At 36.4% G+C, this 16578-nt stretch overlaps 1 protein-coding gene across 1 annotated transcript; it reads left to right on the plus strand.

Annotated features, from left to right (window-relative positions):
* The first annotated feature begins 523 nt into the window (after positions 1-523).
* On the plus strand, positions 524-2312 carry LOC128212470 (transmembrane prolyl 4-hydroxylase-like). The gene has a single exon (XM_052917945.1). The coding sequence runs from the start codon at positions 563-565 to the stop codon at positions 1628-1630; it is 1068 nt and encodes a 355-aa protein (XP_052773905.1). The 5' UTR covers positions 524-562; the 3' UTR covers positions 1631-2312.
* Positions 2313-16578: the final 14266 nt, after the last annotated feature.

Raw genomic sequence — 16578 nt, forward strand, 5'->3', positions numbered from 1 at the left:
CTACGGCAGTGGTATATATGCTTCAACCATGCCAGTGCTATTGTCCTACGGCAGTGGTATAATTATTATATGCTTAAATAATGCCATTGTTGACCATATCGAAACAATCATACCAACATGTTTATAACAAAAACCTTTGCATCGAGAATTAATACATGCATGAATAATTTATTGATTCCTTATAATGACCTGTTGAAGTTTTGACTCGATTGTATTGGTGGTAATGGTGACATGTGTATAATAACAGCGTGCATTGAAACACCAAGACTAAAGAAGCAATAAATGGCAAAGCATTTTTACGTTTTCTTACAGAAATATGTTCATAAAGTCTTTGCTGTAGGTCCCTTTATCGCTGTGTATACCCAATAACATTAGTTTCAAAGCAGCTGTATAGCCCTTTCTTGGAAATGAATGAAACATAATTAATTCTTTATTCTTTTACTCATGATCAATAATGGCCTTCCATAGTGCTTCCTCCGCAGTGTATATCCTTTAGTGTATTTAACATATATATCTTATTTAAGCAGCATACTGCATCGAGCTTTTCTGGACAGATGCGATTATGAAAATGTGCTCGTATCTGCGCAACATTTTATTATTAGTTTTATTGAATGAAATTCACCTGCACACGGCTCATGGACAATTAAGTGATGATTATACCGGACATTCCAACGCTGACTCTGATGAAAATGCCTTTGATCCACATAATTTACTGAAATATTATGCAACCTCTCAGACGACAAAAGAAGAAGAGGTTTACGTTTTTCCGCCACTTTCGCGCCTGGATCCCGGCGATGTAGGAACGATCGTATCTGTTGAACTTAGTCCCGGTCGTTGGTTTGATCGAATTACTCGTGCAGTTAAACCACCGATCTTTGAAATACCAGATTTTCTAAGTGACGAAGAGTGTGACCATATCATAAATTCAGCTGCAAGAAACGGACTGGGTACCAGTCAAATATATGGAGAGGATAATGAACCAGACCCAAATACACAGGACATATTTCGAGTAAGCCAACAAACATGGTTGAACAGAAATAATCTCGGTGGAATGTTTCTTGACAATCTACAAAATAAATTATCAACACTTCTGAATCTATCAAAGGAAATCATAAAAGGCAGCGAATCGATGCAGGTCGTGAATTACCTCCCGAACGGTCACTACCACGCCCATTTAGATTCGACGAGAAACACCGGGAACAAGCCCTGTTGTTTTCAGTCTTCCTGTCCGACACCACCGGGACCAGAATGCTGTAGAATCTGTCGCTATGCTACTGTTCTTTATTTCTTGAACAATGTTGACGGAGGCGGTGAGACAGCCTTCCCCTTGGCAGACGCCGATGAAAACACTATGACGCGATTTTTGGAGGGGGGAAATCTTGCACATCAATGGCGGAATTTGAGTAATTTCTGTCACAACTCAAGCGTTGTCATTGGTCCAAAACGAGGCACGGCGATAATGTGGTACAGCCATTTAATGGAAGCGGAAACGAATTACCTCGGGGAGATTGATGACTACTCATACCATGGCGGATGTGACGTCACTAAAGGAACAAAATGGATTGCTAATAACTGGATAAATGCAGCAACGTACAATGAACGATTTGTTAAAAGCATTTGGGTAGACTAAAATGTAAATTCATAATATGTTTCGATCTTAACTGTAAAATATATAGTCATTGTGAGTTAGCTTAGTTTAGTTTAATCATATTGTATTGTTCTTTTTTGTAAACAGTACAAATCAAATACAATTTACACATACACATACAATCAAATCAAACAAAAAGAACAAATTGGTCGTGCTACAAATATTATAACATTCAATATAGTTTCAGCCCTTCCTAGACGTCATTGTCGTTTAAATCTATGATTAAACATAGTTTGAAAATGGAGAAAATGTTAAATTATTGAATTTAGGAAAAAAAGAGGATTGGTTGCCTTTAAAAAGAGTAGTAAAGTAAAAACATACATTGTAATAACATCCCAGAGTTTGTTTAAAAGTTAAAACATACATCGTACACACTAACGGAATAATGAACGGTGGCATAGAGGTAGCATACGTGTTATTTTATTATCTCGTTAAACGACTTGCGTATCTCGTTTAAACAGCTTAGTAAGTCATTAAAATGAATTAGTAACTCGTTTAAACGACTTATGTATCTCGTTTAAAACGGCTTAGTAAATCATGAAAATAAATTAGTAACTCGTTTAAACGACTTGCGTATCTCGTTTAAACAGCTTACTAAGTCAAGAAAATGAATTAGTAACTCGTTTAAACGACTTGAGTATCTCGTTTAAACAGCTTAGTAAATTATGAAAATGAATTAGTAACTCGTTTAAACGACTTGCGTATCTCGTTTAAACAGCTTAGTAAGTCATGAAAATGAATTAGTAACTCGTTTAAACGGCTTGAGTATCTCGTTTAAACAGCTTAGTAAATTATGAAAATGAATTAGTAACTCGTTTAAACGACTTGCGTATCTCGTTTAAACAGCTTAGTAAGTCATGAAAATGAATTAGTAACTCGTTTAAACGGCTTGAGTATCTCGTTTAAACAGCTTAGTAAATTATGAAAATGAATTAGTAACTCGTTTAAACGACTTGAGTATCTCGTTTAAACAGCTTAGTAAGTCATGAAAATGAATTAGTAACTCGTTTAAACGACTTATGTATCTCGTTTAAAACGGCTTAGTAAATCATGAAAATGAATTAGTAACTCGTTTAAACGACTTGAGTATCTCGTTTAAACAGCTTAGTAAATTATGAAAATGAATTAGTAACTCGTTTAAACGACTTGAGTATCTCGTTTAAACAGCTTAGTAAGTCATGAAAATGAATTAGTAACTCGTTTAAACGACTTATGAATCTCGTTTAAAACGGCTTAGTAAATCATGAAAATAAATTAGTAACTCGTTTAAACGACTTGAGTATCTCGTTTAAACAGCTTAGTAAGTCATGAAAATGAATTAGTAACTCGTTTAAACGACTTGAGTATCTCGTTTAAACAGCTTAGTAAATTATGAAAATGAATTAGTAACTCGTTTAAACGACTTGCGTATCTCGTTTAAACAGCTTAGTAAGTCATGAAAATAAATTAGTAACTCGTTTAAATGACTTGAGTATCTCGTTTAAACAGCTTAGTAAGTCATGAAAATAAATTAGTAACTCGTTTAAACGACTTGAGTATCTCGTTTAAACAGCTTAGTAAGTCATGAAAATGAATTAGTAACTCGTTTAAACGACTTGCGTATCTCGTTTAAACAGCTTAGTAAGTCATGAAAATGAATTAGTAACTCGTTTAAACGACTTGAGTATCTCGTTTAAACAGCTTAGTAAGTCATGAAAATGAATTAGTAACTCGTTTAAACGACTTGAGTATCTCGTTTAAACAGCTTAGTTAGTCATGAAAATAAATTAGTAACTCGTTTAAACGACTTGCGTATCTCGTTTAAACAGCTTAGTAAATCATGAAAATAAATTAGTAACTCGTTTAAACGACTTGCGTTTCTCGTTTAAACAGCTTAGTAAGTCATGAAAATGAATTAGTAACTCGTTTAAACGACTTGAGTATCTCGTTTAAACAGCTTAGTAAATTATGAAAATGAATTAGTAACTCGTTTAAACGACTTGAGTATCTCGTTTAAACAGCTTAGTAAGTCATGAAAATGAATTAGTAACTCGTTTAATCGACTTATGTATCTCGTTTAAAACGGCTTAGTAAATCATGAAAATAAATTAGTAACTCGTTTAAACGACTTTAGTATCTCGTTTAAACAGCTTAGTAACTCATGAAAATGAATTAGTAACTCGTTTAAACGACTTGAGTATCTCGTTTAAACAGCTTAGTAAATTATTAAAATGAATTAGTAACTCGTTTAAACGACTTGCGTATCTCGTTTAAACAGCTTAGTAAGTCATGAAAATAAATTAGTAACTCGTTTAAACGACTTGAGTATCTCGTTTAAACAGCTTAGTAAGTCATGAAAATAAATTAGTAACTCGTTTAAACGACTTGAGTATCTCGTTTAAACAGCTTAGTAAGTCATGAAAATGAATTAGTAACTCGTTTAATCGACTTATGTATCTCGTTTAAAACGGCTTAGTAAATCATGAAAATAAATTAGTAACTCGTTTAAACGACTTTAGTATCTCGTTTAAACAGCTTAGTAACTCATGAAAATGAATTAGTAACTCGTTTAAACGACTTGAGTATCTCGTTTAAACAGCTTAGTAAATTATTAAAATGAATTAGTAACTCGTTTAAACGACTTGCGTATCTCGTTTAAACAGCTTAGTAAGTCATGAAAATAAATTAGTAACTCGTTTAAACGACTTGAGTATCTCGTTTAAACAGCTTAGTAAGTCATGAAAATAAATTAGTAACTCGTTTAAACGACTTGAGTATCTCGTTTAAACAGCTTAGTAAGTCATGAAAATGAATTAGTAACTCGTTTAAACGACTTATGTATCTCGTTTAAAACGGCTTAGTAAATCATGAAAATAAATTAGTAACTCGTTTAAACGACTTGAGTATCTCGTTTAAACAGCTTAGTAAGTCATGAAAATGAATTAGTAACTCGTTTAAACGACTTGAGTATCTCGTTTAAACAGCTTAGTAAATTATGAAAATGAATTAGTAACTCCTTTAAACGACTTGCGTATCTCGTTTAAACAGCTTAGTAAGTCATGAAAATGAATTAGTAACCCGTTTAAACGACTTGCGTATCTCGTTTAAACAGCTTAGTAAATTATGAAAATGAATTAGTAACCCGTTTAAACGACTTGCGTATCTTGTTTAAACAGCTTAGTAAGTCATGAAAATGAATTAGTAACTCGTTTAAACGACTTGAGTATCTCGTTTAAACAGCTTAGTAAGTCATGAAAATGAATTAGTAACTCGTTTAAACGACTTATGTATCTCGTTTAAAACAACTTCTACGCATCATTATCTTATAGCCTGCCTCTTACTGCTACGATTGGCATCGGTGTAAATCTGGAAAACTCTTGGCAAATCGCTACCATGACCTCCTGATCCAACAGGGTTCTCGTATTATTATAACTATATAATTGTACTTATTGGCGACCATCTAGATTTCGACTCTGTTTACAAATATTATTTCAAAATGTTTGAGAAAAAAATCATAGTGGTAAACATATAGCTTAGCGATTAATAAAATATATACTTTTTTAACCTTCTTCGTCATTTTTGATCCTTTTCCAATGACATTGCAATATCGAATGAACTTCGTCCCTACATATATATGTGGTGAAATAAACATTCTGGTAGGAGTTTTAAAAAAGGCATCATTACATTTAAAGAAACAAACTTTTTCAGGTTAGTATTTTGCGTTTGTTTTCAAATACACAGTTTTAAAATGATAACGTCTTGTAGGCCTTCTTCTGAACGATAGCAAGTTATGGACTGGTCTTGAGGAAAACAAAAAAAATATTGAAGGGACATTGTCGGTTCTGGTATGGTCAATTCGTTTGCATATTTTCAATAAGAAATAGATAAGAGGTCCCAGTTTCTTGAAATATATTAAGCATATCATGCTTAAGTGACTTGCTTGCCGAATTAATTACCTAATCTTGACTAAACAAAATAAGGAAATAGTTAATCGCGATTATCGTAAAGATTATTTCCGAAACAAACAATCTTTCAGCTCATACATTTAATAACTTGTTTTGTTTAGGCATCTTGAAATATACGTCCGGCCTCCGGGTATTTATATTACGATAACAGTGATATAAGGCACGGGGTCAAAATATCTTTCCAAAACAAAACAAAAATATCTAAACAATCCGTCGTTTTGTTTCCCAGGGAACATGTCCATCACCTAGAATTCCGCAACAATAATTAACGTTGGATCCCCTTAAAAGCAGAACAAAAATCATGCGTTGAGTCTGATCTGTTAAAATGACTTTTTTTTAGACTTTGAAATTGGAATCTGGCCACTCATATTCGTACATAATTTAAGTAGATATTCAAATGTTGACAAATATTGTTACAATTTGGACATATTCCGTTTACATGTTTTGAAAATAAAATGCGACCATGTGTGCAGCCATGATACGGACTGCGTCAATGGTTTAAGTGGCGCCACCTGACATATCGAATTTGCCTGTCCGTCCTGGACCTAGACTCCTGATTCTAAAGTTGTATGTTGTTCAGCTCACTTTCGCTATATATCCCTTTATCTAGACCCTTAAAACCTTACAGGAATGTTGATCCGCTCACTTTCGCCATATTTCCCTTTATCTAGACCCTTGAAACCTTATAGGAATGTTGATCAGCTCACTTTCGTCATATTTCCCTTTATCTAGCCTCCTGAAACCTTACAGGAATGTTGATCAGCTCACTTTCACCATATTTCCCTTTATCTAGACCCTTGAAACCTTATAGGAATGTTGTTCAGCTCACTTTCGCCATATTTCCCTTTATCTAGACCCTTGAAACCTTATAGGAATGTTGATCAGCTCACTTTCGCCATATTTCCCTTTATCTAGACCCTTGAAACCTTACAGGAATGTTGATCAGCTCACTTTCGCCATATTTCCCTTTATTTAGACCCTTGAAACCTTATAGGAATGTTGATCAGCTCACTTTCGCCATATTTCCCTTTATCTAGACCCTTGAAACCTTACAGGAATGTTGATCAGCTCACTTTCGCCATATTTCCCTTTATCTAGCCTCCTGAAACCTTACAGGAATGTTGATCAGCTCACTTTCGACATATTTCCCTTTATCTAGACCCTTGAAACCTTACAGGAATGTTGATCAGCTCACTTTCGCCATATTTCCCTTTATCTAGCCTCCTGAAACCTTACAGGAATGTTGATCAGCTCACTTTTGCCATATTTCACTTTATCTAGACCCCTGAAACCTTACAGGAATGTTGATCAGCTCACTTTCGCCATATTTCCCTTGATCTAGACCCTTGAAACCTTATAGGAATGTTGATCAGCTCACTTTCGCCATATTTCCCTTTATCTAGACCCTTGAAACCTTATAGGAATGTTGATCAGCTCACTTTCGTCATATTTCCCTTTACCTAGACCCTTGAAACCTTACAGGAATGTTGATCAGCTCACTTTCGCCATATTTCCCTTTATCTAGACCCTTGAAACCTTATAGGAATGTTGATCAGCTCACTTTCGTCATATTTCCCTTTATCTAGCCTCCTGAAACCTTATAGGAATGTTGATCAGCTCACTTTCGTCATGTTTCCCTTTATCTGGACTCTTAAAACCTTATAGGAATGTTGATCAGCTCACTTTCGCCATATTTCCCTTTATCTAGACCCTTGAAACCTTATAGGAATGTTTATCAGCTCACTTTCGCCATATTTCCCTTTATCTAGACCCTTGAAACCTTATAGGAATGTTGATCAGCTCACTTTCGTCATATTTCCCTTTATCTAGCCTCCTGAAACCTTATAGGAATGTTGATCAGCTCACTTTCGTCATATTTCCCTTTATCTGGACTCTTGAAACCTTATAGGAATGTTGATCAGCTCACTTTCGTCATATTTCCCTTTATCTAGCCTCCTGAAACCTTACAGGATTGTTGATCAGCTCACTTTCGCCATATTTCCCTTTATCTAGACCCTTGAAACCTTATAGGAATGTTGATCAGCTCACTTTCGCCATATTTCCCTTTATCTAGACCCTTGAAACCTTATAGAAATGTTGATCAGCTCACTTTCGTCATATTTCCCTTTATCTAGCCTCTTGAAACCTTACAGGATTGTTGATCAGCTCACTTTCGTCATATTTCCCTTTATCTAGCCTCTTGAAACCTTACAGGAATGTTGATCAGCTCACTTTCGCCATATATCCCTTTATCTAGACCCTTGAAACCTTATAGGAATATTGTTCAGCTCACTTTCGTCATATTTCCCTTTATCTAGACCCTTGAAACCTTATAGGAATGTTGATCAGCTCACTTTCGTCATATTTCCCTTTATCTAGCCTCCTGAAACCTTACAGGATTGTTGTTCAGCTCACTTTCGTCATATTTCCCTTTATCTAGACCCTTGAAACATTATAAGAATGTTGATCAGCTCACTTTCGTCATATTTCCCTTTATCTAGACCCTTGAAACCTTATAGGAATGTTGTTCAGCTCACTTTCGCCATATTTCCCTTTATCTAGCCTCCTGAAACCTTACAGGATTGTTGTTCAGCTCACTTTCGTCATATTTCCCTTTATCTAGACCCTTGAAACCTTATAGGAATGTTGATCAGCTCACTTTCGTCATATTTCCCTTTATCTAGACCCTTGAAACCTTATAGGAATGTTGTTCAGCTCACTTTCGCCATATTTCCCTTTATCTAGCCTCCTGAAACCTTACAGGATTGTTGTTCAGCTCACTTTCGTCATATTTCCCTTGATAAAGCCTTCTGAAACCTTATAGGAATGTTGTTCGGCTCACTTTCGTCATATTTCCCTTTATCCAGCCCCTTAAAACCTTATAGGAATGTTGATCAGCTCACTTTCGTCATATTTCCCTTTATTTAGCCTCCTGAAACCTTACAGGATTGTTGATCAGCTCGCTTTCGTCATATTTCCCTTTATCTAGACCCTTGAAACCTTATAGGAATGTTGATCAGCTCACTTTCGCCATATTTCCCTTTATCCAGACCCTTGAAACCTTATAGGAATGTTGTTCAGCTCACTTTCGCCATATTTCCCTTTATCTAGACCCTTGAAACCTTATAGGAATGTTGATCAGCTCACTTTCGTCATATTTCCCTTTATCTAGACCCTTAAAACCTTATAGGAATGTTGATCAGCTCTCTTTCGTCATATTTCCCTTTATCTAGCCTCCTGAAACCTTACAGGATTGTTGTTCAGCTCACTTTCGTCATATTTCCCTTTATCTAGACCCTTGAAACCTTATAGGAATGTTGATCAGCTCACTTTCGCCATATTTCCCTTTATCTAGACCCTTGAAACCTTATAGGAATGTTGATCAGCTCACTTTCGTCATATTTCCCTTTATCTAGACCCTTGAAACCTTATAGGAATGTTGATCAGCTCACTTTCGTCATATTTCCCTTTATCTAGCCTCTTGAAACCTTACAGGAATGTTGATCAGCTCACTTTCGTCATATTTCCCTTTATCTAGACCCTTGAAACCTTATAGGAATGTTGATCAGCTCACTTTCGTCATATTTCCCTTTATCTAGACCCTTAAAACCTTATAGGAATGTTGATCAGCTCACTTTCGCCATATTTCCCTTTATCTAGACCCTTGAAACCTTATAGGAATGTTGATCAGCTCACTTTCGTCATATTTCCCTTTATCTAGCCTCTTGAAACCTTATAGGAATGTTGATCAGCTCACTTTCGTCATATTTCCCTTTATCTAGCCTCCTGAATCCTTACAGGATTGTTGTTCAGCTCACTTTCGTCATATTTCCCTTTATCTAGACCCTTGAAACCTTATAGGAATGTTGATCAGCTCACTTTCGTCATATTTCCCTTTATCTGGACTCCTGAAACCTAACAGGAATGTTGTTCAGCTCACTTTTGTCATATATCCCTTTATCCAGCCTCCTGAAACCTTACAGGAATGTTGTTCAGCTCACTTTCGTCATATTTCCCTTGATAAAGCCTTCTGAAACCTTACAGGAATGTTGTTCGGCTCACTTTCGTCATATTTCCCTTTATCTAGCCTTCTGAAAACTTATAGGAATATTGTTCAGCTCCATTTCGTCATATTTCCCTTGATCAAGCCTCCTGAAACCTTACAGGAATGTTGTTCAGCTCACTTTCACCATATATCCCTTTATCCAGCCCCTTAAAACCTTATAGGAACTTTGTGCTCACTTTCGTCATATTTCCTTTTATTTAGCCTTCTTAAACCTTACAGGAATGTTGATCAGCTCACTTTCGTCATATTTCCCTTTATCGAGACCCTTGAAACCTTATAGGAATGTTGATCAGCTCACTTTCGTCATATTTCCCTTTATCTGGACTCCTGAAACCTAACAGGAATGTTGTTCAGCTCACTTTCGTCATATTTCCCTTTATCCAGCCCCTTAAAACCTAACAGGAATGTTGATCAGCTCACTTTCGTCATATTTCCCTTTATCTAGCCTCCTGAAACCTTACAGGATTGTTGATCAGCTCACTTTCGTCATATTTCCCTTTATCTAGACCCTTGAAACCTTATAGGAATGTTGATCAGCTCACTTTCGCCATATTTCCCTTTATCCAGCCCCTTAAAACCTTATAGGAATGTTGTTCAGCTCACTTTCGCCATATTTCCCTTTATCTAGACCCTTGAAATCTTATAGGAATGTTGATCAGCTCACTTTCGTCATATTTTCCTTTATCTAGACCCTTAAAACCTGATAGGAATGTTGATCAGCTCACTTTCGTCATATTTCCCTTTATCTAGCCTCCTGAAACCTTACAGGATTGTTGATCAGCTCACTTTCGTCATATTTCCCTTTATCTAGACCCTTGAAACCTTATAGGAATGTTGATCAGCTCACTTTCGTCATATTTCCCTTTATCTAGACCCTTGAAACCTTATAGGAATGTTGATCAGCTCACTTTCGTCATATTTCCCTTTATCTAGCCTCTTGAAACCTTATAGGAATGTTGATCAGCTCACTTTCGTCATATTTCCCTTTATCTAGCCTCCTGAAACCTTACAGGAATGTTGATCAGCTCACTTTCGTCATATTTCCCTTTATCTAGACCCTTGAAACCTTATAGAAATGTTGATCAGCTCACTTTCGCCATATTTCCCTTTATCTAGACCCTTGAAACCTTATAGGAATGTTGATCAGCTCACTTTCGTCATATTTCCCTTGATCTAGCCTCTTGAAACCTTATAGGAATGTTGATCAGCTCACTTTCGTCATATTTCCCTTTATCTAGACCCTTAAAACCTTACAGGAATGTTGATCAGCTCACTTTCGTCATATTTCCCTTCATCTAGACCCTTGAAACCTTATAGGAATGTTGATCAGCTCACTTTCGTCATATTTCCCTTTATCTAGCCTCTTGAAACCTTATAGGAATGTTGATCAGCTCACTTTTGTCATATTTCCCTTTATCTAGCCTCCTGAAACCTTACAGGATTGTTGTTCAGCTCACTTTCGTCATATTTCCCTTTATCTAGACCCTTGAAACCTTATAGGAATGTTGATCAGCTCACTTTCGTCATATTTCCCTTTATCTGGACTCCTGAAACCTAACAGGAATGTTGTTCAGCTCACTTTTGTCATATATCCCTTTATCCAGCCTCCTGAAACCTTACAGGAATGTTGTTCAGCTCACTTTCGTCATATTTCCCTTGATAAAGCCTTCTGAAACCTTACAGGAATGTTGTTCAGCTCACTTTCGTCATATTTCCCTTTATCTAGCCTTCTGAAACCTTATAGGAATGTTGTTCAGCTCCATTTCGTCATATTTCCTTTGATCAAGCCTCCTGAAACCTTACAGGAATGTTGTTCAGCTCACTTTCACCATATATCCCTTATCCAGCCCCTTAAAACCTTATAGGAATGTTGTGCTCACTTTCGTCATATTTCCTTTTATTTAGCCTTCTTAAACCTTACAGGAATGTTGATCAGCTCACTTTCGTCATATTTCCCTTTATCGAGACCCTTGAAACCTTATAGGAATGTTGATCAGCTCACTTTCGTCATATTTCCCTTTATCTGGACTCCTGAAACCTAACAGGAATGTTGTTCAGCTCACTTTTGTCATATATCCCTTTATCCAGCCTCCTGAAACCTTACAGGAATGTTGTTCAGCTCACTTTCGTCATATTTCCCTTGATAAAGCCTTCTGAAACCTTACAGGAATGTTGTTCAGCTCACTTTCGTCATATTTCCCTTTATCCAACCCCTTAAAACCTTATAGGAATGTTGTGCTCACTTTCGTCATATTTCCCTTTATCCAGCCCCTTAAAACCTTATAGGAATGTTGTGCTCACTTTTGTCATATATCCCTTTATCCAGCCTTCTGAAACCTTATAGGAATGTTGTTCAGCTCCATTTCGTCATATTTCCCTTGATCAAGCCTCCTGAAACCTTACAGGAATGTTGTTCAGCTCACTTTCGTCATATTTCCCTTTATCTAGCCTCCTGAAACCTTACAGGAATATTGTTCAGCTCACTTTCGTCATATTTCCCTTTATCTAGCCTCCTGAAACCTTACAGGAATGTTGTTCAGCTCACTTTCGTCATATTTCCCTTTATCCAGCCTTCTGAAACCTTATAGGAATGTTGTTCAGCTCCATTTCGTCATATTTCCCTTGATCAAGCCTCCTGAAACCTTACAGGCATGTTTTTCAGCTCACTTTCGTCATATTTTCCTTGATCTAGCCTCCTGAAACCTTACAGGAATATTGTTCAGCTCACTTTCGTCATTTTTCCCTTTATCTAGCCTCCTGAAACCTTACAGGATTGTTGTTCAGCCCACTTTCGTCATATTTCCCTTTATCTAGCCTCCTGAAACCTTAAAGGAATGTTGTTCAGCTCACTTTCGTCATATTTCCCTTTATCTAGACCCTTGAAACGTTATAGGAATGTTGATCAGCTCACTTTCGTCATATTTCCCTTTATCTAGCCTCCTGAAACCTTACAGGAATGTTGATCAGCTCACTTTCGTCATATTTCCCTTTATCTAGACCCTTGAAACCTTATAGGAATGTTGATCAGCTCACTTTCGTCATATTTCCCTTTATCTAGACCCTTAAAACCTTATAGGAATGTTGATCAGCTCACTTTCGCCATATTTCCCTTTATCTAGACCCTTGAAACCTTATAGGAATGTTGATCAGCTCACTTTCGTCATATTTCCCTTTATCTAGCCTCTTGAAACCTTATAGGAATGTTGATCAGCTCACTTTCGTCATATTTCCCTTTATCTAGACCCTTGAAACCTTATAGGAATGTTGATCAGCTCACTTTCGTCATATTTCCCTTGATCTAGCCTCTTGAAACCTTATAGGAATGTTGATCAGCTCACTTTCGTCATATTTCCCTTTATCTAGCCTCCTGAAACCTTACAGGATTGTTGTTCAGCTCACTTTCGTCATATTTCCCTTTATCTAGACCCTTGAAACCTTATAGGAATGTTGATCAGCTCACTTTCGTCATATTTCCCTTTATCTAGCCTCCTGAAACCTTACAGGAATGTTGTTCAGCTCTCTTTCGTCATATATATCCCTTTATCTAGCCTCCTGAAACCTTACAGGAATGTGTTCAGTTCACGTTCGTCATATATCCCTTTACCCATTCCTATTTTCAGGTTGATTTTGCTGTATCATGTGTTCTATTAATGTGTATTTTTATTTCATTTACGGAGTTCCACTGTGAGTGTCTAACGTAAGTTAGTAACTTATTTGTTACGTTTATGATTAGAGATTCACCGTATATTTAGTTTCGTTCCAGTTGCTTTATGATGTTTTCCAAGATACTAGTCGTTAAAGTTGCTGCTGACTCTAAGGTGACGTGGCCACGATTGACCAAGGTTACGATCCGGATGTGCTTAGACGCTTTTACCAATCTTCCAGCATCCGAATACTGTCTTTTCCTGTGTACATGTTCACCAAATACATTGCCAATTCCTACACTGTTTGTGTTGTTGTATTTTGAGATTAGTGAATAATTAGTTTACTCACGTATTGAGTGAGTAAGTTAATATTTCATTATTTGACAAAGTATCTGGCCTTCAATGTTGTATTGTCTTCCGTGCTGATCTTGGTTAACGAGAAAACGCAGGGCGAGTGTTATATCAATAAGCGGTTCTCTCGCTACAAATGCCAGAAAAAAAGCTTTTGCAGCCCACTCAATGAAATATTTTACGATCTTACACAGGAGCCTCTGAATAGCACTGTCTTTATTATTAACTACAACCCATTTTGTTCTTGAATTTGAGAGAATAAACGTGTTCGCTTGACTTGTCTTGGCTAAAATGTATCCGGAAGTTCCTACAAGTATTAGGAGATCAGATCAAGGAATACATGAGCGAGGCGTGTTGAACAACATTCCAATAAAGTATCAGGGAATATATGAGCAAAAAAAGTTGAACAACATTCCTATAAGTATCAGGGGATCAGATCAAGGATTATATGAGCGAGGCGTGTTGAACAATATTCCTATAAAGTATCAGGGAATATATGAGCAAAGAATGTTGAACAATATTCCTATAAGTATAAGGAGATCAGATCAAGAAATATATGAGCGAGGCGTGATGAACAATATTCCTATAAAGTATCAGGAGACCAGATCAAGGAATATATGAGCAAGGCGTGTTGAACAACATTTGTATTAAGTATCAAGAGACAAAATCATGTTATATGTCAATAAGGCGTGTTGAACAACATACAAATAAAAAAATCAGGAGAATAGGGGATGGTATATATATGTCCTGGACATGATGAACATCAATTTATTTAATAGAAATGTTGTTCAGCACATCCTGTTTTAATATATATAAATATCCAATGACCTGGTCGCCTGATACTTTATTTGCGCTGTCCTTGGCACCTGTGATTTTGCGTCGTGATTCATTCACTTGGACGAGAGTTATGCGCTTGAGTATGAGTGCTCGAGACAAGCATACCAACATGTCTTAAAATAAATCTTGAAAAAACTTTTGCAAAGAGTATTAAAATATGTAAGCATTATACTTCATACATCATTGACTCAATTCAATTAGGTCTGTTAATTATATCGAGCAATCCAATTAGTTACATCGCTCTTAGATTCAATTAAGACCAATATTGAATAACACCACAGATTGTGAAGTTTTAAATCTAGTGTATGGGTGGTAATGAAGATATGTGTGTAATAAGAGCGTGCATTGAAACACCAAATCTAAAGAAGCCATATGTGACATCGCATTTATACGTTCTGTTACAGATTGTTTTTCAATAAGTATACAATCTTTGCTGTATATCTATTTATCGTTTTGTATACCCAATTAAATCCGTTTCGAAGCAGCTGCATGGCCCTTTCTTGAAAATAACTGGAACCTAATTAACTCTTTCAGAAAGAAACAAAAATGACCTTTCATACCGCGCCCTGCACAGAATATTCTGTATAGTGTATAAACCACATAGTCCCGGCCGTTGGTTCGGTCGAATAAATAGTACAGTTAAGCCATCGATCTTTGAAATGTATGTACCAGATTTTCTAGGTGGCGAAGAGTTAAACCAAATTATGAACAGAGCTACAAGAGTTGGACAAGGCACCATCAGACTGTATGGAGAGCAAAATTGCAAGACAAATTCTAAAACCGTTTCAAATACACTCGAAAAATATCGAGTGAGTCAACAGACATGGTATGGAAAACATCTCGGTAAAATGTTTCTTGACAAACTTCACAATAAATTATCAATACTTCTGAATTGATGAAAGGAAATTATTAAAGGCAGCGAACGGATGCAGGTCGTGAATTATCCCCAAACGGTCACTACCACGCCAGTATAGATTCGACGAGGAACAAGTCCTGTTGTTTTCAGACTGCCTGTCCAACACCATGAAACCAGAATGCTATAGAATAGACAGCCTTCCCCTTGACAGACGCCGATGAAAACACTATTTCGCGATTGTTAGAGGGAAATCTTGCCGATCAAAAAATGGCGGGATTTGAGTAATTTCTGTCACAACTCAAGCGTTGTCATTGGTCCAAAACGTGGCACGGCGATTATGTGGTACAGCCACTTAATGGAAGCGGAAACGAATTACCTCGGTGAATCCAGTGTGGACATACCACGTGGTTTGTGACGTCACATTTAGTTATAACGTGAAGTAAAATACCGCTCGACTCAAATAGAATTATCGCTGTAAGTGTGTTATTTTTATATCAATTTTTATAAAACCTAGCGGAGGCTAAGCGGAAAAATGTACACTACACTCGGTTACTAAGCGACATGTTGAGTAATTTATAGTTTTTTCAAAAATCGTGGGCAAATGCTGAAAATGAACAAAATATTGTTTGTTATGACGAGAAGCAAATTACGTTTCTGGTCCAAAAAGTTGTGTATATATATATTCACCATGTTTGCCTTAAAACGGAAGTCTCGGAATGCATATTCTATCCCCAGGATATATACATACCTATAAATAAGGCATACAGTATATAGAAATATCAAATGTATGTATTTGTTATGACGAAAAGCAAAACCTATTTGGTTATGACGAAAAGCAGTTTTTTTAGGAATAATTGCTGACCTCTCTCCATCTTGCAATGAGCCCACTTTGAACCTGTTTTGCAATGAGCATTGGTTATGTTTTACAGCAATTAAAAGAAATATACATATATGACAACTACATGTCACTGCTATGTATGTCACTCAATTTATTGATCAGAAAACTTCATGATTCCAACAACGCGTTGCATGTTCTTCATAAGCTTGTCTGGTATTTTTTGACAAAAATGGAGTTTATGTGTCGTCGGTAGGTTAAAAGTGCACCTACATGTAGTTCACATGCATATTGATAGACATATGTTAACGTGGAAACTTCAGTGATAAACCTTGATGTCGAACAACTGAAGCAAAACCATGTTTATCGGCACAATAAAGAGGGTCAATGATTTAAT

This window comes from Mya arenaria, chromosome 12 (genome assembly GCF_026914265.1).
Source record: "Mya arenaria isolate MELC-2E11 chromosome 12, ASM2691426v1".
Classification (NCBI taxonomy): domain Eukaryota; kingdom Metazoa; phylum Mollusca; class Bivalvia; order Myida; family Myidae; genus Mya; species Mya arenaria.